Consider the following 25,393-nt stretch of genomic DNA (forward strand, 5'->3'; position numbering starts at 1 on the left):
GTTTATCACCCCCTCTGCTGATAGTCTTGCCACTCTTTGTTTAAGAAAACATAAATAGGTCCTCAAGGGGTGCGTGGTACTTAAAGGAGTATTGAAAAGGAAAATACAATTTGAGCTGTACTTTCAACAAAATAAGAATCATAGAAGGAGTACCCAAGGAAATGTTCATTGGATTTATTGCTGGCTATTTTGTATTAATTGTATCTCTTATTCTCCCTACAAATGGATGGTAGAGAGTTAGTTGACCCTATAGAGATGCCATGTACTGAAAAAGATTGGTCTTTGGGACTTAGCCTATGATTGTAGTCCCTGTCCACCAGGGACTGTTACCTCAGAACTCAGTTTCTCCATCTAAAAAATGAATGGATTACATGGGATAATCACTTAGGTCTTTCTCAACTAAAAAAGCCCTTAGAACTTAAGTAATTTTTAATGCTAAGATTTATGGTGATAAAACTTCTGAACTGATAATTTTATGTTCTGTCTTTCAGTTTATACCTGTTCAAACTAGGGATAGCACCCCAGATCCAGGATTTGTTGGGCAAAGTAGACTTCACAGGTATGACTCTTCGTGATTCTTACACTGTCATTTACTAAGAAAATGTATCCATACTTTTCCTTTTACAGCATCAATTCCCCATTTTTCCTCTATATCTATCAGAAGAAAACTTTACTGTCTTGTTTGTATTTGACCATTTTCAACACGTGTGAAATGAGAAATAGGCTGACGTTCCTAAGGTTCTTGTTCAGAAATGCCCCAACTTCTTGATGAAGACAGTTTTCTCCTTTTTTTTTTTAATAAATAATGGCATGGAATTTTTAATATTCTTTAAATAAGTCTCAAATTTCTGGGGGAGAAACCGTGGGATGAAGACATTTCTTATTATATTCATTCCTGCTTCCATCTCTGTGTCTTCCTTTGATATTGTTTGTTGTTCTTTTTCAGAGGAGGAAATTAGTAATATGAGAAAGGAACTTGAGAAATACGGAATTCAGATGCCATCTTTCAGCAAAATAGGCGGGATTCTGGCTAACGAACTGTCAGTGGATGAAGCTGCTTGTGAGTCTATTTAAAATCAGAACTTACTACTGACATGAGTCTTACCTGTACTTCATTATTGATTTTGGCTACAAGAAAAAGAATATTTAGAAGATGCTTTCAGCCCCCTTTTGAAAGTTTTTATTGTAGGTATTGGAGACGGTTAAGTTGAGCATATGAGAATATAACCATGTAATTGATTTAGGCTTTAAACATTTTCTTGTGCGATGTGAGTAAGAGTTTTCAGAAATACCTTTATTCCAAATGCTTCTTTGCTTTCCGCATCATCAGATTTAAGTGGTAGAGAACATTGCTGTGTTGTCCTTTAGTGTTGCCGGTTAAATGCCCAGTATCATTTGGAAACAAACTGGTACTTTAACAGTGTCCGTACTCCCCCCTTCATCCCTCGAGGGTTGACAGTGCTTAGTTCATTTTAGCCTTTCGTAAATTCATAGGGATTACATGGTGGATGCTGAGAAAGGACCTAGGCAGGATGGGCAGGTGGAGACATTGTCAGAGAGGTGCTCTGTGAAGTGTCTAGGTGTCATTTTTGGCCATTTTAACTCGAAGCCAGAGAAGGAAGTAAAACTGCTGACGTTCATGCAGTGTCCGTGCAACTGTCCTTGTTGTCTCTGGCTCATGAAAATCATTTTTTCCCCTCTTTCCAGTGCACGCTGCAGTTATAGCCATTAATGAAGCTATTGAAAAAGGAATAGCCGAACAAACCATTAAAACGCTAAGAAACCCAAATGCAGTTTTAACTTTAGTAGATGACAGCCTTGCACAGGAATACCAGAAGGAACTCTGGGAAGCCAAGAAAAGGAAAGAGGAAAATGCAAGACTGAAGGTATTTAATAAGATTCTCAATAATATGGCTCTGAGTGGTAGGTTTGAGAAAGCCTTGATGTTACCAGTGATCATTTTAAATCACCTGGCAGTGGTCTCTATAGCCGTAGGCAGTTGGCTTGGGTGCAGTGTAAGGGTGAAAACAGACCATGCACTACGTAAAGAAAAGAGGTTTCCTTTCGTGCTGATTCTTACAGGTTACAAGGGTTGAAGGTCATGTCATAAACTTATGACTTTCCCAGGAAGTGTGGAAGTAGCAGCTCACCATCTTTCCTTGTTCAGCCTCACCTGCAGACCTTGTATTAGCCGAGTTACCTGTAGATTTGTTAGTAGAGGTTCATGACTCGGTATGATGAAGTGGGAGCTGATGTTTTTGAATTTGCTGTCCTATTTGGCCTTCCCTCCTCTGCAAGAAGCCTGACCCTGCCTTCCCGGCTAGCGTGACTGAAGACTTTCTTGGTGTGCCCAGTTTCCAGTTCCTGGCCATCTTTCTGCTCCTTAACGTCTTGCCCTGTCAGCCTCAGCTCCGTCACCAGAACTTTCCACTCGATCTCGCTGCCTTGTCTGAGCTGGTGGCTTCTGCCCACATGTGGCAGGCTTGCCCACCCCGCCCGCCGGCCTCCCATGGTGCTTTGGTGCCACAGCTTTCCTCTGCCTCTCTCAGTGTCTCTTCTCAGAGTCTCCTGCCTCTACCTGCGGGGATTCTTTTAAGGTCTGGCCTCGAGTCACTTCTGTCTCTGTTCTTCCCAGACAAGCTCATCCATATACTGAGGAAAGCGGCTGTTAGTTTGCTCTCAGGCCCCTCGAGTGGCCCTCCAGGTGACTTCATCTCTGTGCCATGGGCCTTGCCCCTCACCATCTAGGAAGGGTGCTTACCTCTACCCTGCCCTTCTCACACATGTGCCCTTCCCTGACTTGCCTCTGGAATGACTCCCACGATGTTTCAGAACTCTGTCCACACCACCCGCTCCAACCCTCTGTATCCTATCCCTCACTGCATTCTGTTGCCTCGTCTTGCCAGACTTACCTCTGTCCCATACCTTCTAGTCTTGCCACTCTGGACCCAGCCTCACATGTGACCCCATGCACATGTGACCCCACCTCCTCCCATTCTGCAAGCCAAACCCTCACAGACTTAGAGGTTGCAAAATTAATCTTTAACTCCAGATCGGATGTCAGCCCCCAGAAAGCTCCTTGGATTCCCTACTGTCTACCTATGGAATTAAGTATAGGTCCTTCACTTGGCCTTAAAATGCCTCTGAGGGACACCTGGGTGGCTCAGTGGATTAAAGCCTCTGCCTTCAGCTCAGGTCATGATCCCAGGGTCCTGGGATCGAGCCCCACATCAGGCTTTCTGCTCAGCAGCGAGCCTGCTTCCTCCTCTCTCTCTGCCTGCCTCTCTGCCTACTTGTGATCTCTCTCTCTGTCAAATAAATAAATAAAATCTTTTAAAAAAATTGCCTCTGAAATGCCTGCCCAACACCCCCATCTTTCTGACTAACCCTGGACACAAACTCTATGCTGTAGCCCAATGTGCCAAGCCATCTCACCTTTGCACCCAGTCCTGTCGTCTATACCCTGCTCCCCACTCTGCCTTCGTAACTAACTGCTCCTTTCCTCCAAGCCCTCCTCAATTGTTTTCTCTTATTCAAGTGTTATTTCCAACTGACTATGTACTTCTCCTCTAAAATGTGTTCTGTTCTGTGTATATTTGTTATTTATGGTGTCAATTTTATTAAACTGGATCAAATGAAATTGCCAACATTCCACTGACTTGGATCTACAATAAATGGCGATATGGTCAAGGGGTCCAACATGATGTTTGCCACATTAGACAGTTAGGCCCTCGCAGAGAGTCAGTGGGGCTGTTGTTCATCTTTGTAATCTTTGCCAGGCATACCTAACCCTAGTGCCCTGCACAGAGCAAGCATTTTTCGATGGCTATATTGAATTCAAATGAATATAAGTAAACGGTTGTGCTCACTCTTTGCGTTTTGCTTTTGAATACCGAGCTTTGGAAATATTTAATTTAACCTCAGGAATCAGTGAAGACTTTGTTTTGTAGAATAACTGTATTTCAGAAGAAGAAAGAGATGCCTACGAAGAACTGCTGACTCAAGCAGAAATCCAAGGCAACATCAATAAAGTCAACAGTAAGTAATGGCTTGGACAAGGGAAGTGGATACGCCAGAAGACACAAATTCTCCTTGTCAGAATCTCACCAAAACTCTCCACTGGTATCCTTGTAAAACTGCCTTATGTGATGAAAATTCCACTCAATGTCAGTGTTGTGCTTAATTATGCCACGTTGTCCGGCAGTTCCCCATGGAAATTTTGGGTGATCTCGCCCCCTCTCTGCATGCAAAACATCTCAAAGTATCATGAAGCTGGTTTAGCTATCCCTTCCTGTTTTATCATAGGTGCAGTGTATGTCCTCTTTTGAACCTATCCCTCACTGGGCTAATATGGAAGGCTCTTCAGTAAAAGATTATGACTTAAGGCCTGTCGTTTCTTGCCCATGATTATGTGACAGTGTTTGGAATTGGAAATGTATTGTTGACACCTCTGCTCTTTACCACTTCCCAGTCATTAGTCTGCAGTTTGTAAGAATTGTTTCCTACGGCTTGTATAGTTTTTTTGGCAAGTGAACGAGCCTGGATAGGCCAGTGAAATGGCATGGCGGCAGGTTTGATTCCCATGTCCCTGAACCTCTATGGAGCCTCACGGTTCAGTTCCTCTTTGTGCCCATTTCAGTTGTGTGACTATAAAGAACAGAAAACTCAGGTAATTAAAATGAGCATATGCAAGTTCAGAGAGATTATTAGTCTCTTCTCCCCTTTCTTATAAAATGTGGTTTTACTTGAAGCAGTAAGGAATTCTACTTGACATTTATTTTCCCTAGGGCAACCTAAAGAGCTCTTACATGCACAAAAAATGAATATGTGAAACACCATTTAACCCATTTAATGAAACATGTGAACCATCAGCCAAATTTAAACTTGGGAATATCCACTAACTATAATACTCCTAAACTGTCTTTGATTCAGGCTCCTAGATGATTTTTGAATGTTCTTAACACCTTCAAAGAAACTATAGGTTTTACCCTGAAGTTTGCTCCCAAGTTGCTGGGAAAGACCTACTCAGAGGGTCCAAACAGTAATCAAGGAGGCCCAGAGAAAATTGATGTAAACATCTAGAAGTTAACCACTGAGTAGGTTTGAGAATTTCCCTCACACACAAAACTGCTGAGAGTGCCCCGGTAACTTTTTTTAAGCAAACACCTTAACATTGTTGAATCCATGTTCCTCTTCTTTTATTCTTTTTTTTTCTTTTTTTTTTTTAATTTTTTTTTTTAAATTTATTTGACAGAGAAAGATCACAAGCAGTCAGTGAGGCAGGCAGAGAGAGAGAGAGGAGAAAGCAGGCTCTCCGCTGAGCAGAGAGCCCAATGCGGGACTCGATCCCAGGACCCCGAGATCATGACCCGAGCCGAAGGCAGTGGCCTAACCCACTGAGCCACCCAGGCACCCCCTCTTCTTTTATTCTTATTTAATTTTGAATGTATTAGTGATGATACATGAAAGACAATTTTAAGTTTCTGCTCTGTTTGAAAGCTCAGAATTTCCTTAGGTTTGACAGAAATGAATCGCAGGAAGAAATTAATATTGCCAGCAAGACAGCTGAGGTCCATACGCTCAGTGAAGAAATTCCAGAACCTTTTGCCATCCTTTATTTTTGAAAAGTTTATGACCACTAAGACAGGTTCCTTCTTCATTTTAAATAAAATGCCTTGTGTACATGTTTTAATACTTACTGACATAATTTCCCGACCACCGATTTAATGCCACGTTGCTTATGCATTTTTAAATAAAAGGCATGAGATGATCTGCACTAATGAATAACCAGCTTAAATTATGCAAGACATTGCCATGTTTGATGGCTTTAAGTGTGTAGAACATGATGATTCTGAAGTTTTTTTTTATCTCTCTCCATCTGAAAATTTATAGTTAAGTAGAATTAAGAAGGGTCTTGAAAAAACAATAAAGTATATTTTAACCAGTGACATGACAATAAGACAACTCTATGCTTTAAAATATACGAGTATAGCTACATGACAAGTTTTTCTCAACCTTGTAGGTTATTATACTAAAACGTTAAGGTGTCTACGTTCATAATAGCCAGAGAAGTGACATAAAGGACAGTTTTGACTGTAATGTCACCAGATCTGTTGGCGGAAGTTTCAGCTTTGTTTGACCTGCAGTCATTTAACTTGGGGTTTGGCCAATGCATCCCATTCATTACAAGACATACTCTGTTAAGACCAGGGCTGGACGTTTGGTTAAATGCAGAGTATAAAAGAGCGGGTGAGCTCACTTTATTATTATTATTTATTTTTTTTTTTTTAAGGAGAAATGGTTCATAAAGAGTGTCTTAAGGGTATGATTTTCTGGTACTCTTTTACCACCCAGTGGTGCAAACTCACAGAATGGGGTTTTCAGAGGAGAAGCAGGATCCCATCCAAATTAATGACAGACACAGCTGAGAGGCCATGGGTGACTTTCTGAGAACAGCAGAGGCCATAAATGTCCACTGACATTCCTTTCTGGAATATTTTGGTTGGACATATCAATTCTTAGAACAGAAAAATAGGTTTGTGTTCTTAGAGTCTTTTAGAATACATTTAAGTTTTTGATGGGTATAACTAAGAAGATTGCATTAGCTGTAAGTATTTCCTGCTATTAAATGATATGTCTCAGGAGAAAGGTTATGGAGGGTAGCTCCTTGGGAATGAGTTACAGAAGGTAAATTGTCATCTGTTAAAAGGCTTAGAGTAATCTTAGCTGCAATCTAGTCATGTGTCAAGGAGACAGACTAACCCTTGAAAAGCTCTAGAAATCTATGGGTCTGTGTTATTTCTACTATCCTGAAACTTTTTTTTTTTTAAGATATTATCTATTTAGAGAGAGTGCATGCGTTCTGGGATAGGAGCAAAGGGAAAGGAAGAGGGAATCCCAAATAGACTCCCCACCCAGACGCAGAGCCTGACACAGGGCTTGATCCCACCACCCTGATATGACGTGAACCAAAATCAAGAATTGGATGCTTAACTGACTGAGCCACTCATGTGCCCCGGAAACCTTCTTTATGGGGCAAAATGCTGCTGTTTCTGTCCAGTTTGCTGTTGCCTGGTGGCAGAGTCAATCGCTCATTCTCCCAATTGATTAGCAATTCTCATCCTGTTTTCTGAAAACGATGAGGAATTTACTGTTTCAGGTACCCTCAGTTTGGTTATTAAAATTCAACTCTTGGGCAACCCTCTGGGGTCCCCTCCCTCATTAAGAGCTTTATATTGTATCATTCAATAAACCTTACTCTTGGTCAATAAACCTTGCTTTGCTGCCCTCTCCCCCAAATTAATTAATTAATTCAGGTATTCATAATCTGAACATTGCAACTGGTAGAGATTTCACAGAGCTTATGATCTAAACCAACACATTTCTGTGATCAGGTTTTTTTGTTTTGTTTTGTTTTTTTAAGGTGAAGAGATACTGGCACAGACTTATTTAATCATAGGAAGTTTGGTTATAATAGTTTTTTTTTTTTTAAGATTTTATTTATTTATTTGACAGAGAGAGATCACAAGTAGGCAGAGAGGCAAGCAGAGAGAGGGAGGGAAGCAGGCTCCCTGCCAAGCAGAGAGCCCGATGCGGGACTCGATCCCAGGACCCTGAGATCATGACCTGAGCCAAAGGCAGAGGCTTAACCCACTGAGCCACCCAGGCGCCCCTGGTTATAATAGTTTTTTTAAAAACACATCCGAAATGATTTTTTTCTTAAAAATCACACTTCAGAGAACACAAAAGGTGAGGGAAAAGTTTCTGAGAAAAATACCATCTGGGGCACCTGGATGGCTAGATCAGTTAGGCGTCTGCCTTCGGCTCAGGTCATGATCTCAGGGTCCTGGGATGGAGCCCCGCATTAGGCTCTCTGCTCGGCGGGGAGCCTGCTGCTCCCTCTCTCTCTGCATCCTTCACTCATGCTCACTCTCTTTCTCTCAAATAAATAAAATCTTAGAAAGAAAATGAACAAGATAGGATCGGGAGGGAGATAAACCATAAGAGACTCTTAATCTCACAAAACAAAAAGGGGGGTATGGATAGGGTGGTGGGGTTATGGACATTGGGGAGGGTATGTGCTATGGTGAGTGCTGTGAAATCTGTAAGCCTGATGATTCACAGACCTGTACCCCTGGGGCTAATAATACATTATATGTTAATTTAAAACAATGAGAAATCCCCTCAGTATCACGCGGCACTGTCTCCCAGTGCTAACTGTGGGTTTCAGTGGTGCTGCTTCAGAGGGAGGACACAGCAATAGGGCAAGGCTGGCTTTGGGTGTTCACATAGCTTCAGTCTCCTTGTAAAGGCAGTACTGATACACAAGGAGCATTCAAGAACAATGCCTATGGGATCTGTATGGCCCAGCTCTAAATACTGTGGGGTTCCCCAAGATGTGAAATCCTCAGGGACTAGGACAGTGGATGACATGAGACCAGAGCTGATCCCGAAGGGCAGGGTTTTGCAGGGAAGTCACGAGAGACAGGAAGGATCTCATAACTCCAGCTCTGTCAATGCTGAGCCCCCTTCAGGGACTTTCTCCAAAGACTGGATGGCCCTCCAGTTACTGTGTTACCACCTTCAAGCTTTCACCTGTCCTCCAGCAGCAGCTTTTCAGAGTTCATGGAAGGGGACTGCTTCGATTCTAGTCCTTGGAAAGATGGGATGCTTGGGGCAAATAGCAGGGCAAAAAGTGGACGTTCTGACGGAATGTGACACTCCCAACCTCCACTCAGGGCTGGCTGCCGTGGACCACATCAATGCCGTCATTCAGGAAGGCGACCCCGGGAACACGCTGCTTGCACTGAAGAGACCGGAGGCCCAGCTGCCTGCTGTTTATCCCTTTGCTGCTGTGATGTATCAGAATGAGCTTTTCAACCTCCAGAAACAGAATGCCATGGTAAGTCTGGGGAGACTCCAGTCACAAAGATGTTAATTCTGGGTCGAAGCTATGAGGAAGGATGTTTAGGGAAGGTGAATGGGGCACAGAGTCTTTAACTTGTACCAGTCCCTGTTCCCCTGGTCTCTCTATGCTGGGTCCAGGACTGCCTTCCTCGTTGACTCCCGCTTTTCATCTCCATGAAGAGTCTGCATGGTGAGGAAATGCAGGCAGCATTCGACACACACACGCACTGAAAACAAGTTGTTCTTATGCTCTGATTTTTGAAGCACTTTGGACAATTTGTTAACTGTGCTGAAATTTTTAAAAAATATATCATGGTTTTGAAATAGAATAATTAGCTCTGAGTCTGCATTTCTAGAAATGAAGAACATTCGCACCTTGGCTTTAATTTTTGTAAACTGAGTGCTGGTTAATATGAGAATGGTATTAAACAGTAATATATAAGGTTACAGTAATTAAAACCATGTGTACTGGTACAGGATTAACCCAAACAATGGAGCAGAATAAAAAGTGCTGGAAACAGATCCAAGAATTGAATGTATGAGAATGCTAGTATTTCAAAAAGGCGGAGAGAAGAATGAAATCCTTACAAGTATTTAGCCATTTGAAAAAGAAAACGTGACCTTGCTACACATATCAGAATAAATTCCCAATGTAAAAAACCAAATGTAAAAAAGTGACTTAAAAAAATTGAAGTTCTAGGGAAATGTAGAAGAACGTTGGATCTTAAAAATCAGAAATGGGGGGACTGGATGGCTCAGTCGTTAAGTGTCTGCCTTCGGCTTTGATCATGATCCCAGGGTCCTGGGATCAAGCCCCGCATCGGGCTTCCTGCTCAGCAGGAATCCTGCTTCTCCCTCTCCCACTCCCCCTGCTTTTGTTCCCTCTATAGTTTCTCTCTGTCTCTCTCTCTCTCTCTCTCTCTGTCCAATAAATAAATAAAATATTTTTAAAATAAAAATAAATTTAAATTTAAAAAATAAATAAAAATCAGAAATGTTCCATGAAAAAAAGGGAGGAAGGGAGGCCAAAAGCATGAATAGCCAAGTCACGAAGATCGGCGTATACAATGATAGACACACACAAACAGATATTCAAACTCAGACAGAGGGAAATGTAAATTAATATACTGTTGTTTTGGGACGTCAGATGGGTAGCATTGAGAGATCTAACATAGCATAGGCATAAATTCGAGGCAACAGGCGTCTCCTCCATGGAAGCATGAATGGAACACCCTTTCTGGAGGATGGTCTCAGTCATGTGTAGGCGGTCTCTTACCCATTATCCCGACAATTATATTGCTAGGAAAAGAGTCTAAAGAATATGAATCAAGAAGTTGTAGTCACAGGGATTGTTTCCCAGCATGTTCTGTAATTCAGAGAAGCAAGAAACAAACCACAAGTTTAACAACAGATTGCACACACTAATATCCAGTGGGAAGAATGAGATTAAAACGTCATTATCTAGAGGAGTTTTTTGTAATATGAAATTTCTGTTTAAAGGAACCTCTGTAAATGTTTGTATGAATTAAAAATAAATAAACAGATATACACTAAAGGGCTTGGGGGGGAGGATTTGTTTTCTTATTCTTGCTTACCAAGACTTCTTATTTTCTAAAGAGAAAGATACTATTTTATAAGGAAAGAAAAACAGGGCATGTTCTGAAATTGCACTTAAGCTCTTATTTTCTCAATAGAAAGGTACTATTTTGTAAGAAAAGAAAAATAGGTCATGTACCGAAATTGCACTTAAGTTCTTTCATTAATAGTTTTTCTTCTGCACCACCAGCTTTGAATCCCAAGGCTGCTCATACACTAGCCCAGTCATTCATCCCTAACTGGTCAATGGTCGGTCTGTGATTCTCCAGCCCTGCTGCTGCTTTGTTTTTCCTTGCCTTTGCTGCTGTATACCATGTTATTTTTGTGGACAATTACTAGAAGGAGTAGAAGCAGTGGATCTCAAATGATTCTACTGTGCTCTTTTACTTATAATTTTATACCTCCCTTAATGTCTTTAACTTGTAGTTAATATAAGAAACTTGGATCAAATTTGCTTACATGCTCCCTGTAATAATCCTTTCTTCCCATTTGTTTTGGAAGGTAAAAGTATGCCTTGTTACTCTAAAATCCATTGCTGTGGGTTACCTATGGAGATCCAGAAAGCTATAATGCATTTTAATATAAATATTACATTGTATATATTAAATACAGAAAATATCCTAAACATAAACACAGTTATCAGCATTTTTTTCTATTCATTTTCTGCTATTCCTTCAATATATGGAAGAAATATATGTTCCTTCAATATAATGGAAGAAATAACCTTTTTGAAGTTGGGCCGAGTGAGTATAAAATGGTTAAATGGAAGAGAACATTGAAGGGGGAGGGTGTTCAGAAGTTTCGTATGTGGTTTTTAAAGTTTTATTTGACTATACAATGTTACCTTACTGTCAGGTATACAAGATATCCACTTGGCAAGGTTATGCTATATGCTATGCTCACCACCAGTGTAACTACCACAAGATGTGTTTTTTTAAGCCAAATCCAAAATTATAAAACATACATGCTTTACTGACTTCACATTTCTTCAAATATCCAGACTTCACGGTATGTTTTAAGACTTCCATCCAATTATTGGTACGTCTGGGTGGCTCAGTCAGTTGGGCATCTGACTTGTGATTTCTATTCAGGTCATGATCTCATGGACTGTGAGATCAAGCCCCACATCAGGCGCCATGGTGGTCATGGAATCTGCTTAGAGATAGTCTCCCTCTGTCCATGCCCTACTCGCTCATTTAAAAAAAAGAAAGAAAAGAAAATTTCTACAAAATTATTAAAAAGTGATTGGGAATAAATTTTGGAGGGGACTAGAATTGATATTCTTAGCTTAAATGATTTTGGTTTACTTTTCTGGGTTATAACTTAGAGGTAAAATTCTCCCCTTTTCCTTATCCTTAATTTAAACTGAAAATCACTACTGAAAAATCTTAACCTCACACTCTCAGACAGTGACAGCATTGTCTAATCCTTCACTTAATTATTTGGTAAGTCTGAGCCTGTATGCAGCTGATATAACCAATGGTGGAAATCAACTAAGGGAATGCAGATGTTTGAGGAATCAGAACCATTGCTTGTCATTAATTCTCTCCTAAAATGACCAGCTAAGGAAAAACCCAGACCCCACTCACTTCTTCACAGGTGGCCATTGAACCTTCTCTCTCCTGGGTTCTCAAAATCTTTAACATTTCTTTATTCTTTGAAATACGTGTTCTAAAACTCCATCACATACATGAGGTGTGTGATTGGGGAAACTTGGATTGCATTTATTTTCCAACAGAACTACTTGGCCCACGAGGAGCTCCTGATTGCAGTGGAAATGCTGTCTGCTGTTGCTTTACTAAACCAGGCCTTGGGAAACAGTGATCTTGTGTCTGCACGGAATCAACTCAGAAGCCCAACAATAGGCCTCAACAATCTGGATGAGTCATATGTAGAACGGTAAGGGAACATCTTCTAAGCCTCCTTTTAAATACAGAAATGTGTGTTTGGCAGATCTCACAAATTGAAGATTTGCTCCTTGCTGAAGAGATCCATGTATCTGTACTCAATTTCTCAAGAGCTAGTCTACGTTGTAATACGAGTCCCTTTTTTTTTTTTTTAACAATATTTCTTTTAGGGGGAGAAAGAATCTAAAAATGACCATGCTGTGACTATTACACACTGATTTTGTCATTACCAAAGATGATGCGATAGGCTAAAAATAGAAGAGCTATTGAAAACATACCTTCCCTTGGGCTTTTTTTTTTTTTTTTTTTGAGACCACCAAGTGTAGAAGAGTTGGAAGAAACTTTAATAATGATGCAGTCCAATTATTTTATTTTACTGATGAGGAAACTAAATTTGGGTTTATGGACCCACAGCTGGGCAATTGAATCCCAAAGCCCATTGTTTTGATTGTTAAATTCAAGGAATCCTGAGACCACAGTGGGTCATGGCAGTGGGTGACAGTCTACCAGTGCTATTAGGTAGTACAGTTGATGGTATGAAACACTACAGCAGCTCTAGAGAGAAAATTAAGGGGCCAGAATAAGGAGTTCCTTAGAGATTCAGTAAGACAAAAGCCCCAGTAAAAGGAGTGATTTTGCAGCCTGGATACGTGTTAACCGCTAGGGGGCGATGTCTGCACAGATCCTGACAAAGCTCTTTTCAGATAACTGAATCCAGCCAAACTGCTTAAATAGACGTTGGATCATTCTCTTGGACCATACACAGTTGCACAAGAAAATTTAAGACTTTAGATTTTTTTTTAAATGCTTGACCACTTGTCTGTATAGAGAATGGCCCCAAAATAGTGGGACAGAGAATTTTCTGGTTTGGTTTTCTTGGAGAAAACACTCTTCTTGTTCAACTTAAATGTGGCCACCTGATAAATCTAACTCCTGAGTCTGTTCCCAAGGTATTTATTTCTTCCTTTACTATTTCTAATGGCACTGTTGTCTTCCCCAGGCTTAGAAACCTCAAGTTCCACTCGTTTTCCTCTGCCAGGCAGAGGGAACAGCCTGATCATTACTCCCCATCAGCAGCCAGTCTGTGTGTAACATCTCTGCACAATGTTGCTGTTTCCCAGCTACCAACTAACTAGACTTGTCACCTTTGCTTCTGTGATAACTTCCAAATTGGTCCTCCTGTGTCTTTAATGTCCTCCTTCATTCTCACCCAACTGGGCTTGGCTGTTGCCCCTCAGTGCTTGAGTGGAAGACACAGCTGGTGAGCTCATCACTTCCTTATGAAGTTCACAGCCCAGTGGGGCTCTCACGGGACGTCTTGGTGAGGTAATTGTCACGACTGTCCCCCAGATTGCAGATCCTGGCCACTGCCCTCTAAATAACTTCCTCCTTCCAGATCACTAATGTTGATTACCAAAATTCCTTCCTATCCGTCCCCCAGTTTGCAAATAACCCATCAAGGAAATGATCTCACACCCCATTTGAGAATCAATTTTTTCCAAGTGGAAAACCACAGATACAACCTCAGAGTTCAAGTATTCTATTCGGGAAACTTGAAGAAAAATGTTCATTTTAATCACATTTTTGAAGTCTGACCTAAGCACCTTCTGGGTCAGCTGAAAGACCAGTACCAACATGAGATTTCAGGGTCCCCTTTGGTTCTTGGACTGACCCCTGATAGACTGACATTGTCTGCTTTTTAACCCCGTTCCTGGAAGCCCAAGTTCTCAGGTTTTCAAGTTGAAGAAATGGGTTCCATCACGGCCTCTCCCAACGGTTGTCCAAGTTCTTCATTGCACCATGGGTGGGGGCAGGGCCACCTTGATGAAGTCCTACAAAGCATCTACCTGTTTGCCATGGCTTCTACCCTTGACCTGTGGTTCCCCAGGAAGACTCTTCTAATTCTCACAAAAGTGATAGAGAGCTGGTATTGGCTCTAGGCATATGCTGTCCTAGATTAATTGTTCCAAAATGTAGCTATGGTTCCAACGCTCTCCATTTGACTGTTCCTTGTTCTCACATGCAGTAAGAACAGACTCCTTTCTCTGAGCACGTTGTTCTGACCTTCGCTCCAGCTCTCCTTGAAACTCATGCTTCCATCAGGCCGGATGCGAACATACTGTGTACTTCCTGGCTTGTCTGCTGCTGTGCGTGCTCCTCTCACCCCTGAGAATGGGGTGCCTATCGCCTCTCCTGGTGCATGACTGGAGCTCCCTACCACAGAGGATGCTGTGGTAGCATCACATTTTTTCCATGTTTCTCCCCACCCCCAGCTAATGTCATCTCTCTGGAGAGAACTAGCATGATGTGGTTCAAGGAACACAGATCGCATCGGGGCCAAAAATATCTGAGTCTGACTTTGGACAGCCTTTCCTCTTCATCTCTAAAGTGCAAAAACACCGACTCTGCATCTGCGGAACAGCACTGAGGGTTAAGTGCTTGGTTTGGTCCCTGTGTCAGGGCAAGTGTTCCACCACTAGGGTTTTCCTTCCACTTCTCCTTCCTCGGAACTCTGTGATTTCTCCTCTTAAAGACTATCTCTTACGGCCTTTCGTGTGCTCTGCTTTTATGACCTGCTTGAATTTTTGTCTTCTTACCCACTGGACAGAAAGCTCCTTGAAGTAGAGGCTTCACCTTGTTCATCCGAGACCCCGCCGTGTCTGCCACAGGCTTTGCCCCATTTGTTTGATGTTAGTATAGATCTGCTCAACTAAATTGAAATCGTAATCTCCTCAAAGCTTGAGAAGTCTGTTAGAAATGTGGTGTTACTGGTCTGCCCGTAGCCACCAGTGAAGAGGGCTCTGGGAGACATGGAGGGAAGGCCTTGGACCTCTCTGTAAGGGTGAACCACAGAGTGTTTCCTATAGCTGATGCCTGGGGACTAATACCTGGGAAAGACTTTGCAGCTCTGTTGTTTTACTCCTAAAATCTCTTCCCTTTGGCTACTGTTTGTTCATGTCTAAAGAAATGATGGGCAATGGTAGGGTTTTCCCCATATTCATCCTTAAGCTTTCTCCTTTTATTCCCATTGGATCATCATTTAGATGTTAAGCACGTGAAATGTCCATAAGGATTTTGCACTTGCTTACAGAATGGTCTCTGTCCAAAAGGGATGCTAGGGAGTGCAAGTTGACATTTTGTTATTGTTACTCAATATTATTGTTTATGTATTACTAGTGCAACAGAGTGTTTCTTAGGCTTATAAATTTTGGTAAGGTGAAAATCTCAAATGTGACTGTTAGCCACTTTCAGGCCTGAATTTGGTGATGCGTTATTCAGCCACAGATAAAAGATCATCACTACCACTTTCTATTTTGAATGTTTTTTCTCTCTCAAGCTACCCCCTGTGGACGGCACCCGAGTGCTACCATAAAGCATGCAGAATTTGGAGAAAATCGGTCACAACCAGGAAACCAGTTTTAAACTTCCTGTGGTGTTACTTATTCTAACCTCTGCGGTTAACAATCCAAAGGTGCTATTCAGAAGTCCAAGTGCAGGGGTGCCTGGGTGGCTCAGTGGGTTGAAGCCTCTGCCTTCAGCTCAGGTCATGGTCCCAGGGTCCTGGGATCGAGGCCCGCATCGGGCTCTCTGCTCAGTGGGGAGCCTACTTCCCTTCCTCTCTCTCTGCCTGCCTCTCTGCCTGCTTGTGATCTCTGTCTGCCAAATAAATAATAAATAAAATCTTTAAAAAAAAAAAAGTCCAGGGGCGCCTGGGTGGCTCAGTGGGTTGGGCCGCTGCCTTCGGCTCAGGTCATGATCTCGGAGTCCTGGGATCGAGCCCCGCATCGGGCTCTCTGCTCAGCGGGAGGCCTGCTTCCTCCTCTCTCTCTGCCTGCCTCTCTGCCTACTTGTGATCTCTCTGTCAAATAAATAAATAAAATATTAAAAAAAAAAAAAAGTCCAAGTGCATAGTGAAGAAGTATGTGGAGGATTGGCCTTTATTTCCCTGATGTAATGCAAAAGCAAACTAAACTATTGAGTTTCTCTACTTGGGTCTAGAATAGCTCATGTTCATTTATGTTTGTAGCATTGGTTCTGTGATTTTTTAAATGGGCAAAATGACTCTTAAGAAACGGGTTTCTTAGTACCATATCAAGATGGGTAATTTTCTTCCCTAAAACTTCTCCAAACAAGACAAGTAATTGAAGTGGTTGACCAAACCCTCTTTGCCAGAGGGTTGTGCATAGTGAGGAGGGTGAAGGGTGAGAAATGAGGGCCAAGAATGTCATAGCAGTGAGAGGACACAGAGGGAGGTTTTTGGGTAGCTGCTGTGAAGCCTTAGGAGAAACGGAGAGGTGAAGGACGGACTTGACAGTATTCTCATTCACCTCCCATACTACGTCTTCAAGAAAACTTACACTGAAGATGTATGTTACTCAGCAAGGTTTCTGGATTTGTATTTTATTTGATTCCTCACTAGACCTCAAGGTAACCCAGCTGGGTTAAGCTTATAGGGGTAGAGGACTCTGAAGTTCAGATTTTGGAAGGAACGAGAAAAATAATAAAAGGAACCCTTTATACAAAGGTTGAGAACCAGGGTGGTTCTAAATTTTACCATGAAAAGTTATCTGAAGCCTGAGCAGAGCCAAAACATGCAAAGGGATGGAAAATGAGAAACTGGGTTGGGGGTTGGGTGTGATTTCACAGAGTTGAGAACTAAGGGGTTTTTTTTTTCTTTTTGCTTGAGTTAGATATGAGGTTGGATTTTGAGGCCCTTTCATTAAACAGCATTTGTTCATAAAGTATCTTTATGAAAAAACACCATTAATACAAGGGAGCTCGCCATGTGTTCACAAAGTTGCACAAGACAATTTTGTGTGCCTTTCTGCTCTTAATCGCGTAACATCTACTTTTGGCTATGTGCCAAATTCAAGATGCATGACATGAACAAAGAATGGATGTTGCTGATGAACATGATTGTTTTCTCTTCCGCAGTTACACAAATGCACTACTCACCTTTAAACTGGAAGCCTTATCCCAAGGACAAGAGAACTTGAGCTGGAATGAAATTCAGAATTGTATTGATATGGTTAATATGGAAATTCAAGAAGAAAATGATCGTAAGTATAGAACACTTCCTTTCTCTTAGTATAATGAGAGAATAAGGTGTCTGGACAACTTAGTTCCCTAAATAAGGGCTGCAAATTTTTGCTCATGGAACTTACGAGAGCCCACCCCCCTGATAGGCAAGTATATATTTATATATAAATTTTATGCCTGTAATACCACACCAATGTATTACATACATTACAAAACATAGATAAAAAGACATAAAAGGATAGAATAAAAATGCGTAAATAGAAGTCCTCATGTTTTCTTATTTATTCATACTTCAGAAATGGATACTGTAGAAAATTCAGACTTTTAAGCACTCAACTTTGGCCTTTCATTTGGGCTTTCTAACCTTTGCTTTAGGATCACAAATCATGAGGATTCACCATGTATCTAAAAATTAGGAACTACCTACACGAAAGTGGACAGTCCCAGGAGGGTATGTCCTGAAACATGCTTTCTTGAATGTCAACTTGCCTCCTTCTCATTTGCCTCTTGTTTACAAAAACAGAATGAAGAATGGGGGAGGGGGGCTATATAACTCAGCAATCAGTGTATAGTGACTACTTTTCTGTAGCACCAACTACCAAATTCAAGTGTCAAGCAGTCTTTCCCTTCATAAGAACAAACCAGCACCATCATCTTTGGCTTTGTCTGAGCTGTTCGATTCATCGGCAACATTTGGATTAAGATGGCCAATGGCACTGACCTCCCCTCCATCCTCCAGCTTTGACCTGTTTTTCTAACTTGTCCTAAGTTTGCTCAAAGAGTAGGCAGATACTTCTCTCACAAGCTTGGGCTGTTCCAGTGTGTTTTGGTGAGGTCTCAGGTATGGTCTTTGAAGGCAGAATCTAACTTTGGGCTAGTAAAATCACTCTTGAAATAAAACATATGACTTTGTTACTTGATTGCACTTGCATAACTTTCTTTGCTTTCTTGACTGTTTCCTGTGAGCCCTGTGCCCAACACCACGGCAGGGCTGGTGTTGGTGGTGGTGGCGGCGGCGGCGGTGGTGGTGGTGGTGGTGTTAAACACCTAAGTCCCTAATAGGTAACAGGTGTTCAGATGTGCTGCCCTGACCTCCAGTTCACAGATGTACCACTGTTGTACTGATCCCTGGACAGTTTCTTCACTGTGTCCTTTTTAGGTTGTTTAAATCTCCAGTTCCTCTTCTCTGATCACACAGCTCGCTGCTGCCTCTGATTGTCTTGGACGAAGGCATCACAGGAATCCCTGCGATCAGATGCTTTACACACAGCCCCCTTAGCTCTTCTCTGGCACATTGCCTTGGCAGGTGGTAGTTCTTGCCAGATGTTAATCAAGAGAGAAGCACTAATTTGAGCAAATGTTCACTATTATCTGATGTGGGGAGCCTGTTACAAGGCTCAGGCCCCCAGCCCCCTGCTCTCCTGCCCTGCTACTTGACCCCTAACTGCACACTCTTGAGTTGCCTGTACCAGTGGTTCGGGTGCTGTGGCTAATGCAACTCAAGGGTAGGGCTCCTGTTTGGGTAAGCAAAACAAAGAATTGGTCCCATCTTGATTTTTTCACTTTTCCCTAGTTCTTTCAGGCAATATTCTGTCCAGGTCTGCTTTAGTGATTTCTATATGTTCTGCTAATACAACAGAGTTGTGTTAGTTCTCAGTGCTAAATGGTTGTATTTTACTCTTATTCTCCCCCCCCCCCCCCCCCCTTTAAGATTTATTTGAGAGAGCAAGACTGCAAGCGGGGGAAGGGTAGAGGGAGAGGGAGAATCTTATGCAGACTCCCCGCTGAGCATGGAGCCCCACAGGGAGCTCACTTTCACAACCCAGAGATCATGAGGAACTGAAACCAAGAGTCAGACGCTTAACCAACCAAGCCACCCAGGCTCCCCTTGACTCTCCTTCTTAACGTTGATTAAAAAGCTGGGTGAAGGATGCCATTTTGTCCCAGACTATCAAATAGAGCCTTTACTTTTTTTCAGGAAAAGCAAAGCAAGTAGTATTTGTATAATTTTTAAAAAAGAATTTTTTTGGTAGATGGACATTATTCCTAAGCAAAAATATCTTTGGATTGATAAAGGATTTATCTCTCTAAGCAGCTGTATTTCTGGTATTTTCCATGGGCTGTTATCACATGACCACTATTCCTATTCCTTCTGATGATCATGTTATGAAGGGCAGTTATTTTAGAGACTTCCTTATCATATTTCCTTTCTAGAATTTGTAGAATTCAGTGCAGAGTATTTAATATCTCTGTGCTTTGGTTTGTTTAGTTATGTCAAAATGAGGTATTTCCAAAGTTCTTGACATATTGGGTTTGATATCCTATGTTTAGGTAATTTCTTTAAAAGCTAAGTGAAATAATACACCATTATGAACTGGCATGAATTGCACAATAGAGTAATTAAATCATATGAAAAAGCTAAGGATTTTTCATGGACATCTTGAAGGTGCATTACCCTTCCCACCCCACCCCTGCCACATACTTCAAGGTCTAATCTTGTGTCTGAATTGTGATGTGGATAAGGATATGCAACTAATGGGACATGATGAATGTGGAAGGAGTATTTAATGGAGAAGCTGCCAAATACATTTCCTCAGATTTAGATGCTCCGTCAATTTCTTACTGAATTTCTTAGTGAATTTCCCCATAGAACCATAGAGGAGCTTCATTTTAACTACGTAGTGTAGACAAGGTAGTTTTCTTTCTTTGAATTTTTACTTTTTTAATTTGGTAGGTACCCTTCTTTGTAGGTTACCTCATCTGGTGTCTCAAAATTGCAATCTGTAAGAGAATGCCGGCTCTTTCATTTGACTAAAACATTACAGTCTTGTATGATGGTTTTAAAAAGTGGATCATGCCTCTGTATGCTGCCTACAAGAGACTCACTTTAGACCTAAAGACACCTGCACTTTTGAGGACATGGAAAACCATTTATCATGCTAATGGACATCAAAATAGGCTAGGGTTGCAATTCTTATATCAGACAAACTAGATTTTAAACCAAAACTGTAACAAGAGATGAAGAAGGGCACTCTGTCATAATAAAGGGGTCTATCCAGCAAGAAGATCTAATAATTATAAATATTTATTCCCCCAGCATGAGCACCCAGATATATAAGTCAAAAACAAACATAAAGAAATGCATTGATAATAATACAATAATAGTATGGGGCTTTAACATCCCATTTATAGCAATGGACAGATTGTCTAAGCAGGGAAACAATGGCTTTGAGTGACACACTGGACCATATGGACTTAACAGATATATTCAGAATATTTAATCCTAAACCAGCAGAATACACCTTTTTTGAGTGCACATGGAACATTCTCCAGAACAGATCACATACTGGGTCGCAAATCAGGCCTCAACAAATACAAAAAGATTGATACCATACCATGCTTATTTTCTGACCACAATGCTATGAAACTTAAAGTCAACCACAAGAAAAAATTTGAAAAGTCCACAGATACATAGAGGTTAAATAACCTCCTACTAAAGAATTAATGGATTTACCAAGAAATTAAAGAAGAATTTTAAAAAATACACGGAAGAAATGAAAATGAAAACAAAACAGTCCAAAACTTTTGTGATGCAGCAAAAACGGTCTGAAGAGGGAAATAGATAGCAATACAGGCCTACCTCAAGAAGCAAGAAAAATCTCAGATACACAACCTAATCTGACACCTGAAGGACCTGGAAAAAGAAAAGCAAATAAAGCCTAAAACCAGCAGAAGAAGGGAAATAGTGAAGAGCAGGAGTAAATGATATAGAAACAAACAAAAAAACAGGACAGGTCAATGAAACTAGGAGCTAGTTCTTTGAAAGAATTAATAAAATTGATAACCGCCAAGCCAGACTTAACACAAAGAAAAGAAAAAGGACCCAAATAAATCATGAGAAAGGAGAGATCACAACCAACATCATAGAAATACAATTATAAAAGAATATTATGAAAAATATTATGCCAACAAATTGGGCAATCTGGAAGAAATGGATAAGTTCCTAGAAACATCTAAACTACCAAAACTGAAACTAAGAGTAGAAAATTGGGACAAACCCATAACCAGCAAAGAAATTGAATCAGAATCAGTAATCCAAAAATCTCCCTAAAGGGGACCTAGCTGGCTCAGTTGGTTATACATTTGACTCTTAATTTCAACTCAGGTCATGATCTTGGGGTCCTGGGATTGAGCCCTTCCTTCGGTTCCACACTGGGCAAGGAGACTGCTTGGGATTCTCTCTCTCCCTTCCCAGCCCTCTGCCCTGCCCCACTTGCACACTGTCTCTCAAAACAAAAACAAAGACATGAAAAAACTCAAACAAAAGTCCAGGGTCAGACGGCTTCCCACAGAAATGTTCTACCAAACATTTAAAGAGTTTATACGGGGCGCCTGGGTGGCTCAGTGGGTTAAAGCCTCTGCTTTCAGCTCAGGTCATGATTCCAGGGTCCTGGGATCGAGCCCCGCATCGGGCTCTCTGCTCAGCAGGGAGCCTGCTTCCTCCTCTCTCTCTGCCTGCCTCTCTGCCTACTTGTGATCTCTGTCTGTCAAATAAATAAATAAATAAAATCTTTAAAAAAAATAAAGAGTTAATACGTATTTTTCTCAAACTGTTCCAAAAAAATAGAAATGGAAGGAAAATTTCCAAACTCTTCCTACAAAGCCTCATTATCTTGATTCCAAAACCAAAGACCCCACTAAAAAGGAGAGGTACAGACCAATATCCCTGATGCAAAACTTCTCAACAAAATACTAACAAACCAAACCCAACAGTACATAAAAATAATTATTCACCACAATCAAGTGGGATTTACTCCTGGGTTGCAGGGGTGACTCAGTATTCACAAATCAATCAACGGATACACCACCTTAATAAAAGAAAGGGTGAGTACCATATGATCCTCTCAACAGATGCAGAAAAAGAATTTAACAATTACTGCGTCCTTTCTTGATTAAAATTCTTCACAGGATAGGGTTAAAGGGAATGTACCTCAATCATAAAAACCATATGTGAAAGACCCACAGCTGATATCAGCCTCAATGGGGAAAAGTGAGTAAAGTCTCAGGATACAAAATAATTGTACAAAAATCTGTTAAATTTCTATACACCAATAATGAAGCAGCAGAAAGAGACATCAAGGAATCAATTCCTTTTAAAATTGCCCCTAAAACTATAAGATACCCAGAAGCAAATCTAATCAAAGAAGTAAAAGATCTGTACTCCAAAAATTATAGAACAGTTATGAAAGAGATTGAAGATGACGCCAAAAACAGAAAAAAATTCCATGCTCATGGAGTAGAAGAACAAATACTGTTAAAATGTCTGTACTACTGAAAGCAGACTACACATTTAATGCAGTTCTTATCAAAATACCATCAGCATTTTTCACAAATCTAACACAATCCTAAAATTTGTATGGAACCACAAAGACCCCAAATAGCCAAGCAATCTTGAAAAAGAAAAGAAAAGCTGGAAGCATCACATTTCTGGACTTCAAGTTTACAAAGCTGTAATCATCAAGATAGTATGGTACTGGCACAAAAACAGACACATTGATCAATGGAACAGAATAGAAAACCCAGATGTGGATCCAATGTGGTCAGCTAATCTTTAGCAAGGCAGGAAAGAATATCCAGTGGAATAAAGACAGTGTCTTCAACAAATGGTGTTGGGAAAATTGGACAGCAACATGCAGAAGAATGAAACTGGACCACTTTCTTACACCATACACAAAAATAAATTCAAAATGGAGGAAAAACCAAATTTGAGACAATTTGAGGCAGGTAGCCATCAAAATCCTGGAGGAGAACATAGTCAACAACCTCTTTGACATCAGCCATAGCAACTTTTTACTAGACACGTCTACAGAGGCAAGAGAAACAAAAGCAAAAATGAATTATTGGGACCTCATCAAGATAAAAAGCTTCTGCACAATGAAGGAAACAATCAACAAAACTAAAAGCCAATGTACGAAATGGGAAAAGATATTTGCAAATGACATGTCTGACAAAGGGTTAGTATCCAAAATCTATAAAGAAGTTAAGAAACTCAACACCCTTGGGGCGCGTGGGTGGCTCAGTGGGTTAAGCCACTGCCTTCGGCTCAGGTCATGATCTCAGGGTCCTGGGATCGAGCCCCGCATCGGGCTCTCTGCTCAGCAGGGAGCCTGCTTCCTCCTCTCTCTCTGCCTGCCTCTCTGCCTGCTTGTGATCTCTCTCTGTCAAATAAATAAATAAAATCTTTAAAAAAAAAAAAAAAAAAGAAACTCAACACCCAAAAAACAAAAAATCCAATCAAGAAATGGGCAGAAGACATGAATAGACATTTTTCCAAAGAAGACATACAAATGGCCAACAGACACATGAAAAGATGGTCATCCTCACTCATCATCAGGGAAATACAAATCAAAACTACAATGAGATACCACCTCACACCTGTCAGAATGGCTAAAATTAACACAGGAAACAATAAATGTTGGTGAGGATGCAGAGAAAGGGGACTGTTGGTGGGAATGCAAGCTGGTATAGCCACTCTGGAAAACAGTATGGAACTTTCTCAAAAATTTAAAAATCGAAATACCTTATGACCCAGCAATTATACTATTAGGTATTCATTCAAAGGATACAAAAATACTGATTCAAAGGGGCACATGCACCTTGATGTTTATAACAACATTAATCAGCAATAGCCAAATAACAGAAAGAGCCCAAATGTCTATTGCCTGATGAATAAAGAGGGTGTGATATATATGTATGTGTGTATACATATACATATAACATATAACATATATATGTTATATACATATAACATATATATAACATACATATATAACATACATATACATATAACAATGGAATATTACTCAGCCATCAAAAAAAATGAAGTCTTGCCATTTGCCACCACCTGGATGGAACTAGAGTGTGTTATGCTAGTGAAATAAGACAGAGAAAGACAGATTCCATATAATTTCACTCATATGTGGAATTTAAGAAACAAAACAGATGAACATATGGAAAAGGGGTAAAGGAAAAGGAAAACAAACCATAAGAAACTGGTTTTTTAGAAATTTTATTTTATTTATTTTTTATTATTAACATATAATGTATTATTTGTTTCAGGGGTGCAGGTCTGTGACTCATCAGTCTTACACAATACATAGTGCTCACTACAACACATATCTTCCAATGTCCATCAACTGGCCACCCTATTCCTCCTACTGCTCTCTACTCCAGCAACTCTTAGTTCCATAAGAGACTTTTAAAAAAATATTTTATTTACTCATTTGAGACAGATAAACATATAGATAGATATTGCAAGTGAGCGAGCAGGAGCAGTGGGGAGGGGCAGAGGGAGAAGCAGACTCCCTGCTGAGCAGGGAGCCTCACATGGGGCTGGATCTCAGGACCTGGAGATCATTACCTGAGCTGAAAGCAGATGCGTCACCGTCCCATCCTCCCAAGTGCCCCTCCATAAGAAACTCTTAATGATAGAGAACAAACTGAGGATTGATGGAGGGAGGTGGGGGCATGGATTAAATGTGTGATGGGCATTAAGGAGGGCACTTGTTATGATGAGCAGTGGGTGTTATATGGAAGGGATGAATCACTAAATTCTACTCCTGAAACCAGTATCACACTATATGGTTAACTGAAGTTTAAATAAAAACTTGAAAGACTTAAAAAAAAAAAATTAGTTGTAGAACAAATAGAGAGTTCCGTTCTGGATGTGTTGTTGATGTGGGAGACATCTTATGTAAGCAACAGACATTCTAATTCCTCTGTTCTACTTCTTGTACCTTGTGTTTTGATTTTGGTCACAGTAATTGAGTATCTTTTTTCTAAAAGCCATCTTTTATTTACTTTTTTTATGCAGATGGCTTAGCAAATTCCAGGGATATAGTTAGTGCTTAATGAATGTTTAATAATATTCTCAAAAATAAACC

The 25,393-nt window shown here is 40.7% G+C and overlaps 1 protein-coding gene across 2 annotated transcripts in view; it reads left to right on the top strand.

Annotated features, from left to right (window-relative positions):
- The window catches only part of LOC111148214 (IQ motif containing GTPase activating protein 2), a 281,437-nt gene that overhangs the window by 163,379 nt on the left and 92,665 nt on the right, over positions 1-25,393 (top strand). For both annotated transcript variants that reach the window (XM_022504674.1, XM_022504675.1), the window contains 7 exons: positions 492-559; positions 947-1,060; positions 1,708-1,886; positions 3,951-4,038; positions 8,739-8,902; positions 12,242-12,402; positions 17,346-17,470. In XM_022504674.1, coding sequence (XP_022360382.1) covers positions 492-559; positions 947-1,060; positions 1,708-1,886; positions 3,951-4,038; positions 8,739-8,902; positions 12,242-12,402; positions 17,346-17,470 — 899 coding nt within the window. The remainder of the gene's footprint in view (positions 1-491; positions 560-946; positions 1,061-1,707; positions 1,887-3,950; positions 4,039-8,738; positions 8,903-12,241; positions 12,403-17,345; positions 17,471-25,393) is intronic.

The sequence above is a fragment of the Enhydra lutris genome, unplaced genomic scaffold, assembly GCF_002288905.1.
Source record: "Enhydra lutris kenyoni isolate GAN:26980312 unplaced genomic scaffold, ASM228890v2 scaffoldscaffold19, whole genome shotgun sequence".
In the NCBI taxonomy this organism is placed as follows: domain Eukaryota; kingdom Metazoa; phylum Chordata; class Mammalia; order Carnivora; family Mustelidae; genus Enhydra; species Enhydra lutris.